General features: G+C 51.0%; 1 protein-coding gene across 1 annotated transcript; it reads right to left on the reverse strand.

The window, feature by feature from the left end:
- Window positions 1–4,212: 4,212 nt before the first annotated feature.
- LOC105938641 (HPS6 biogenesis of lysosomal organelles complex 2 subunit 3) lies at window positions 4,213–8,803 on the reverse strand. The gene has a single exon (XM_012880454.3). It carries the CDS (start codon window positions 8,453–8,455, stop codon window positions 5,813–5,815), a length of 2,643 nt encoding a protein of 880 aa, XP_012735908.2. The 5' UTR covers window positions 8,456–8,803; the 3' UTR covers window positions 4,213–5,812.
- Between the last annotated feature and the right edge of the window lie 280 nt (window positions 8,804–9,083).

Here is a 9,083-nt window from a genome sequence, read left to right on the forward strand (position 1 = left end):
ACTTCTGTTCACCAGAGCCAAACACTATTTGCAGAGGAAAACTGATTTGGACTGCGCCTCACCTTCCGGCAGGACCGTGACCGTGGGTTTACATGAAAGCATATTTATGTGCCTGAATGGCCTAGTCAAAGTCCAGACATAAATCCAACTGAGAATCTGTGGCAAGACCTAAAATTGATGTTCACAGACACCAAAATTCCTAGAAATATATCGTTACCCTCGTGGCATAATTGCACAAGTTATATTTTAACGTTTTCAGAAAATAAGAATAAGAACACTTTTCAGTAAGCACATTAAATGTTTTAATGATTTTGTAACAGTAAGCCAAAATATGACTTAGGCAGTTATGCTATGAGGCTAACGATTATGAAGTTTGTCGTTGTAAAGTGACAAAATGTAAAAAAAGAAAAAAAGATGGAATACCTGTGCAGAGCACTACACAGAAAACCAGGCAGGTTTTTTTCCTTGAATATGTGTGGACCTCAGTCATGTGTTTTTAAAGGTCCTGTGATAAAAAATAAAGGATAGACCTGAGCTCATGGCTGGAAGCAGCAAAAAAGTTTTGGTATTTATGTAAATAGGATATATTGGTGGAAATTAATTATCAAAATCACCCCCAAAACCACGCTTTAGTTTTACAAGTGCAACCGAATGAAGACACTCAGCATAGTTTTTACTAAGTGCTCCAAAGGTGTGGCAGTATGTAGGGAAGACTGGGATGATTTGTGCCGGTGGGTAAGTTGTGCCGTCCCCTGTTTCTAGATAACCATAAAAGAAATTGGTCAAATTTTTTTGAAGAGCTATTTCACTCATCCTGCAAAGAAAATCTTGTTGCATGAGAGGTTAGCACGCTTAAGGTCAAAAAACATTTTTTTTTGCCTTTCAAAGTGAAATTTCAATAATCAATGTTTTTGGACTGTTTTGTCTGAACAGTTATAGACTTGTTTAAAAACATTTCAGTGCTTTGTTAAGCATTGAGTCTATACAGCTAGCATAATGTTAGCTTAAAACTGCTGGATAATGCATTTTTTCCCCAAAACAGTAGGGTTGAGATGATTTGTGCCAAAGGGCTCGGGGTGAGTTGAACCACTGGTACAACAACTCCCCCATTTGTAAATATTTTAAATATATTATTTTGTTGTAATTATACCCTGTATTCTCACACTTCCTGACTAAAACTATGTGACATTCCTAATCTTAGACCAAAACTCAAAATAGACCGTCATGACCATCTTGATCAAGTGACGAGGTTGGTTCTTCTGCCCATCTGGGCTTTTTATCATATCATCTCCCAGCATCCTACACAAAAGGCTGAATGGGAAGAGGAACGCTCTGACTCAATCTGAATAGAGCGAGGACATTTAGCCAAAGCGGAAGTGCGTCAGCGGTCCCCGTGATAAGTGCTGTCCGAATAGTGCAGTAAGGAAGGAGGTAGGAAAGGTGGCCTGAATGCTCCCTCCTGTGGAAAGTTTTGTCTAGAAACCCCGTGATGTTCCTTACTGGTGCTAAGAACCCTTAAGGTATCCCACAATCCTTTGCATGACACGACGTGTCAGCACAGCTCTCTCAGGGAAATCAACGAAACTATCTGGAGAAGAGAGCGCACACTTTGTAGTTCATTTCCAGAAGGCTGTAGGCCTGGAATTGACTCGCTTCATCCATGTGCGCTTCCGTTACTTAATGACGGAGTTGAAGGCTGTTTGAATTAGGCACACCAGTCTGAAAACTCCTTTCCTACCCGCGATAGTATTCTCACTGTTGACCCCATGAAAGATCAAGGAACATGAGCTAGAAGCTATTATTAAGGGTATTCAGATCCTTCAGATTTAGAGATACGGCACCAAAACGAATGGCTCTCAGGCAAACTTTAGAATGGGGATAAAAAAGGGGGACTATAGAGCTACAATAATGACAAATTTAGACCAAGGCATTGTAGTTCCACTATATATGGACCACAACTGAATAATTTAAATGGGAAAAGGAAGAATTTTATAACATATGTGCCCTTTAAAAAAACATTGAGGAGCTCTTGTGGCACAACAGGCTTGTAGAAAATTGCCTGTTGATGTCATAACTTTAAATAAACCTTAGATTAGTCATTTTAGACTGAATCTGTCTAGCATTTGTATAGAATCACAGTTTCTGGGGTTAAAATATCGTTATTTTAGTTTAATAATCGATGGCACAATTCACCTCGATGTATTCTCTCCAAAGCCATAAGAGAACTTTTCGTTTCTTAATTTCCATATTTCAGATCCAGAGTGATTGTTCCGCAACCTGAAATATATGTACATGTTTTAGTCAGAAGCATTGCTGTCATGGTCTCACTTTAAAGTCACTTTATGTAAAAACTGGCCCCACACACCCCACTCTCCCACATGTTACCCTTTAAAGCAATCTGCTTGCAACTCCACACACTTTTTGAATTGAGAAAGCTTCCGGGATAGGAAGCGAAACGTCTTCAAACTTCGGAAAAAAGTCCAGTTGTTTTGTTGTTTACTTTTTTGGAATGTCCAAAACTTGTTTGCCTAAGGAAGACTCTGCCAATCAGCATGGAAATGAAACTTTGGAGAAAAGCTCAAACTCATAATCTATGATGGAAAAAAAAAAAAAAGGAGCAGAAACTCGCTAATCAAATCTGTGTGAATCAGCTAAGATGTTTCGAACTCATCACCGCCCCCCTAAAATATTTTAGTGTCAAGGTGACGGAGCTTTGCTGCACATCGACTCGACACGTGATGAGAACGTGCTGCGGTGCAGTCATCCCCTCTTGGCGCATGGATTTGTGCTGCTCTGTAAGGATATCCAGCAGCTAACAGACAGAGGAGCACCAGGCCGGCCCTTGTTGAGATGGGCCATTGTTTAAAGGGAGCGCGCTATAATTAGAACGGCTGAATCGATGGCGTTACAGAAAAAGCGTGACCCCCAAACCATGTAATAGGAGACGCAGGATGCTGGGAGAATCAATGAGGGGGAACAAAAGTGCAAGAGAAAGAAACAATGATATCGGCTTCTTCCGCCCAGTCTTGGTTATACTGTCTATTATGAAAAGCAGAACCTCCTCTCTAATCGTCTTAGAATGGAAGAAAAGAAAACTAATCAGCCGCTTCCTTCCTCCGCGGTTGTGATCTCATCTTCACTCCTTTGTGTGGAAGCTGGCAGGTCGCTGTAAGAGCCCCCCGCATCTGCTCCGTTTACCCTCGTGAGCGTGAAAGTGACTAAGATAAACCCTGAACATGAAAACACCGGAGCTGTAAGTGGACTGGACAGTTTTAGGAGCACGGTCAGATTTCAGGTTGTTCTGATGGGACTGTAAATATTAGAGAAACATTTAAGATAAAAGTGCCATTGTTTCTTGTAAAAAAAACAAAAACTTAATTTGTCTGGCGGACAATCGTCAAGCCAGCCATCTTCATCATGACTGTGAAGGTCATAACATGAAGTCCCGGATTGAAAAAGATATTTTTTATTGTTGGTCCTATGTCATATTCTACTTTGGCAAGTTGAGGGGAAGGAAAAAGGTAAAAGTAAAACAGATAGCCGCAGCCTTGAGAGGAAAGTGAAGCAAAGCTTGCTTAAGAGTCTGGGGGGCATTAATAAGACCTGAACTTTGCCCAAAGTCAGTGTTTTTTTCTTCCACTCAACTTTCCATATGCTTGGCAGAATAGGTTTGACCTGATGTGGCTTCCCCTCACTGCCAGCAGTATTCGCAGTGACTGTGAAAGCCATGACATTTATTACCCGAGTTAAACACATTTTTCCTTGTAGGTCTTACGTAATATTCTACTTTGGAAAGTTGAGTGGAAGGAAAAAGGCGTGTTAGAAAAGGTGCACAAGTAAAACGGATGGCCGCAGCCTGGAGAGGAACGTGAAGCAAAGCTTTAAAGAGTCTGGGGGACTTTGCCCAAAGTCAAAGTGTTTTTTTCTTCCACTGAACTTTCCATTATTATGCTTGGCAGATTAAGTCTGACGTTTTTTCGTTTTTTATGTTGAACTCTTCTGTTTGTTTTGATATGAATTTCACTTTAATGACTAAATTCGAAACAAAGCTGCTCTCATTCACAATTTCTTTTGCCGTTTTTAACTTGTTAGGACGCAGAAAGTACATTTTAGTTTCTGTTAAAACTCCCACCGCAGACAAACAAAGCCGCCAAAATAAAGTTTGGCGTCCGCTGAACGAGGCGGGACAAAACGAACACGTAGGAGACCAGAGAGGTTTCATTCTTACTTTAATAGCATAGAAACATTATGCTGATAAATACTTTCAACGTGTTTAAACCTTCCTTCACAGAACATTGGCGAATGCAATCGACGCTGCAACGCGGCTATAAAGAAGGAATTAATATCAGCCGCAGAGACAAGCAGGCAAAGTTTAAGGCAAATTAATATTTCAGGACCTGTCCGGCGCTCCGGCCTGAGATTAAGCTGAGCAGGTCCCGCCTCGCTTGTTTAAACGGAGCGAGGAGCCCACGGCTCTCTGAGGAAATGGGTTCTCCTCCAGGAGCAGGAGGCATGGCTGAGGAGACGCAGCAGAAACATAACACAGAGGAGAGGAACCGCTCTGCAGCCCCTCAGCATCCTGTCAGCGCTCATTACCGGGGGACGTCTGAGCTTCAGACACACAGTTAGGTAGTCTTTAAAAGTTTCTTTCAAAAAAATAAATAAAAGCAGTACAGATGTTTCCATACTTAAGTACAAAATAACACGTTTTTTTTTTTAAACTAAAAACATTCTCTCCTCTAGCATAAAGCACTGAAACATCTTCACCCAGAAGCATCCAAAGCTCAGGCCAAACAATACTGACTGAGGTGATGCAGAAGTGCAGAAGGCCCGTGGTCTCCAGCACCGCCTCCTCTCTCCGCCTCCTCTCTCCTCCTCTACCAGCCACCGTGTCCCAGATCTTATGCAAGCACGTCCCCTACGCAACGCTCACTCAAACCCCAACAAGATTAGCGCTGAAATTGAATTTAAAGTCCCAAATGCGAGTCCCTTTTGCTGGGAATCTAGTCTGGAATGTCCCGTGAGTCGGGTTTAGGCGGGCTGAGGAGGAGGAGGAGGAGGAGGAGGAGGAGGAGGAGGAGGAGGAGGAGGAGGGCCTCCTGGGAGTTTGGTAGTCCTGGCAAAAGCGAGCCGGCCATGGCCGACTTCACGCTGAGGCACGTTTAATCCGCCGAATGTGAAAGTAAAAAAGTCAGCGGAGGAACCTTGACCCCACCCGTCTCACCTCGCTCTGAGACAAAGGAAAACAAAAAGGTCTCTGTGGACCGGCAGCTGCGTGGAAAAGCACATCAGCCAGTCACATTTACATTAGTTTCTTGGATCAGGTGCTTTTTTTTTTTTTTTATAAATACTGCACATCTTCTGATCCAAGTTAAAGTTACTGAGCAAACATCACGGTCAGGTATATGAGGTTAAAGGCTTGGAGGGATAAATACCACCTCAGGCGAGGAAGGGGAAGCTTTAAACAGCAATTAGTAGCTGTGTTACTTTCCAAGCAGTTAAGACTGTCCTTATACAGTAAATAATATAAAATGGTTTTAATTTAATACGGTTGGTGTTAAATACGCTGGTGCGGGAACGGTAAAGCTCTGACAGATAAATAACCCTGTAGATTCTGGATGTACACAAAAAAAAAAAAAAAGGTCCAGAAAAGGACTTTGTTGCATTATTCACACATATTCAGTAGTCATGTCGCTGTCGCCGGATTTTAACCGACAACCCCCACCCTTGTGTCAGTTACTATGTGTACCGAGGAACTTTAACACATTCACATGTTTGTGCTACAGCAGGCATGCCGACGTCCAATGAGAGTCTAGCGTTCGTCTAAGCGACGCCCGCCGGGGTCTGCGGCGGCGCCGGAGTCTGCAGCAGGCGGCGTCTGCTCGCCGTGCGTCTCTGTGCGGACGGCGGCTGCGTCCGGCCCGGGGACGGGCCGCCGGGGCAGAGCAGGAGGCGGGTAGGAGGGGGACTGGAGGATGTCGGCGTAGCGCTGGCTGGGCTTGGCCTCCCGCTGCAGCACCTTGCTCAGCAGCGGCCTCAGCTGGCCCACGGTCAGCTGGCTGCCGCCGGCGTCCGCAAAGGGCGCGCAGCCGGGCGGCGCCTCCTTCAGCGCCAGATTGAGGACGGCGGCGACGGTGAAGTCCTCGGGGCACAGCGCCCACAGCAGCTCCAGGTGGGGGTCCAGCTCCCTGTGCCGGGCCACCTCGCAGAGCAGCGCGGTGAAGATCTCCTTGTTGAGCAGCGGGCTCTGCTTGCAGAACTGCCGGGCCACCTGGGTGACGCGCTCCCACTGGCGGCGCTCCGTCAGCGTCCTCAGCGCCTGCAGCACGGCGTTGGGCCGCCCGCTCACCAGCAGCAGCTCCACCTCCAGCTCCCGCCGCCGCTCCGGCTCCGGCTCCAGGCTGGACAGCACCCACAGCGCCCGCTTGTAGAGCGGCACGCCGTTCTCCCCGCCCTCCGCTCCTCGCCCGCCGGGGAGGCCCCAGGAGGAGGAGGCCAGGTTCAGTCCCAGGGCCGCGGAGCCCTGCTGCTGCTGGCAGAGCTCCAGGAACCTCGGCAGCCAGGAGGGCTGGAAGTGAAACACCGCCCGGCAGAGGAGCTCGAACACCGGCAGGACCTCCGGGAGGCCGGGAGGCTTCGCCTTACAGTTCTGGCCCCCGCCGTGCCTCGGCTGGCCGTTGGCAAACGGGAAGGCGCTGGGTGAGGGGCTCAGGGCCGCCTTCCACACGTCCGGGGGGGCCCGGCTGCACAGGGGGCCCTCGCCGTTGGGGTGCAGCTGCAGCGCGGCCTGCGCCGCCCTCCACGCCTGGCCGGGGAAGATGCCGAAGATGGAGTTGAGGTAGAGCAAGGCGTCTCGGTCCAGCTCAGAGGACGACAGCAGCCTCGCCACCTCCCTCTCCACCAGCGTCTCGCACGCCGCCTCCGCCTCCTTGACGCCCCCCCTCACCAAGCTCCCCTTCAGCTCCTCCAGGGACACCAGGGCCCTGAGCTCGCCCTCCAGGGAGCTCATCAGCTTCTCGTGTCCCGCGATGTACGCGTCTTCTCCGTTGTGGGCGCCGCTCCTCCTCCAGCCCGAGTCCAGGTAGCTCCTGAGGATGGAGGCCAAGGAGAGGGGAGACTGGAAGCGGCCTCCTCTCTTCAGGGCGTCCACGGTGAGCTGCGTGCCGCTCAGGCTCCTCTGCTGGTAGTACTTGCAGGCCTCCTCGAACACGGCCTCCACCAGGAGGGCTCCCGGACGGACGCCCTCCGCCGGACCGGCCCCCAGCGGCTCGGCTGCGGACTCCCGGTCCACCAGCGCAAAAAGCCCGGCCTCAGAGAGCAGATGTGGGGCTCGTCCTCCGGCCCGGCCCGCGCACAGCCAGCCCTCCCTCTTCAGCGCCACCTTCTGCAGCTCCCTGCCGCAGCTCGCCTCGATCACGTGCAGCGTCCTGCCGGCGACCAGGGCCACGGCGTCCGCGCACGCGCACATGCTGGCGTGCGCGTCGTCGTCGGCCAGCCTGTGCAGCCGCCGCAGCGTCCCGTCCCGCTGCAGGAGACACAGCCAGCCGGAGCCGAGGAGCAGCAGCAGGCCGCCGCAGCCCGCGGGAGAAAAGCCGCGGACGTCCGGCGGCTCCAGCGCCGACAGGTACCCGAGACAGTCGCTCACCAGCCGCCTGAAGTCCGACTCCTTGGCGGAGAGCGTCTTTATCGGGGTGCTTTTGCACACGGTGCTGACGGTGAAGGAGTCCTGCTGGGGGGACCAGGTGAGCAGGAGTTTGGAGGAGCACAGCTGCGCCCCGGCGCTCGGGTCGGGCAGGAGGTGCACGCGGTCCGCCGAGCGGACGACGGTGAACTTGGGGTTGTTGTGGAGGATGATGCTGAGGCCGCCCAGGCTCACGCCGCCGCCTCCCCGCACCTCGCAGTCCCGCCTGCAGACGCAGTATCTCAGGTGGTTCCGGGCAGAGCCCAGCGCGGCGGAGCTCTCTGACGCGGGCCGCTCCTCGCACCACACCAGGAGGCCGGCGCAGGCGCACACCGACACCACTCTGGCCCGGGGGCTGTTGCACAGGTCGGAGGTCTGCAGGAGGTGCCAGCCGGGCTTGCTCTCGGCGAACTGCCAAAACTCGGCTCTCCCGTTCTCGTAGACGACCGCGGCGACGGCGCCCGTGCCCCGGTCCTCGCCGTGAAGACGGTCCAAGTAGAACACGTCCACGACGGGGACAGCCCCCCTGAACCACACGTCCAGCTTCTTCGCGTTGACGGCCAGCTGGGGTCGTTCGTACTTGTCAAAAGTCATGAGACCGACCTTCGGCTCGCGGAGGAGGACGTGGATGTGACGTCCATCGGGGCTCACGCGGACGTCCGACAGCCTGGGTCCGCTGCGCTCGTCGCTGGGAAACGTGAACAAGTCACTCAGCTTCTGCTTCCCGGCGTAGTCCCCGAAGTCCGACAGCTCCTCCAAGGCAAACCTCATCATGTTCGCAGTTCAGCGTAGCCTCCTTCGCCGCAGCCCTGATCGACCAGCCCGTGTTAGCCTGCGCGGCTCATAAATCCGACCTGCGGGGCTCCAGCCAGGCTAGCGCGGCGGATCCGTTAGGTCCGGTGGAGGGATGCATCTCTTCTACGTCCGAGCGGAGGGATACATGCGCCCGACAGCCGCAACTTCATGTCTTGTAGACGAGAGCGGAGCTGAGCTGTTGGCCGACAGCGTGAAGGTTCGGGAGAGAACGCCGAGAAAGAGCCCCGCTGTCATTCCGATACTATGCTAGCATTCCTCTAACATCACGGGATTGTCAACTTCCGGATACAGAGAGAAGGGGGAGGAGCCAAACGCCGACTGCTGGACGCCAAAGATTTTGTAACAAACAAGACGACGCGCCACTCTGATATTTTTTTTTCTGTCGGACTTCAAACGACTTTTGTCTTCAGCCAGAGTTGAACATCTCAACACCGTCATTTAAGATTATAAATAATAGACCCAGATAGAGTTCATGTCCCTTAATTAAACTTTTTTTTCTCACATTTTGTCACGTCTAAAAACGTCAGTGTGTGATATTTGATTAGGATTATATATCTAAGACGAACTCTAAGTAGCGTATAATTGT

Source organism: Fundulus heteroclitus, chromosome 22 (genome assembly GCF_011125445.2).
Source record: "Fundulus heteroclitus isolate FHET01 chromosome 22, MU-UCD_Fhet_4.1, whole genome shotgun sequence".
Classification (NCBI taxonomy): Eukaryota; Metazoa; Chordata; class Actinopteri; order Cyprinodontiformes; family Fundulidae; genus Fundulus; species Fundulus heteroclitus.

Excerpts from the sequence above, each read along its gene's own strand:
- LOC105938641 (XM_012880454.3), bottom strand. The coding sequence starts at position 8,455 with ATGATGAGGTTTGCCTTGGAGGAGCTGTCGGACTTCGGGGACTACGCC.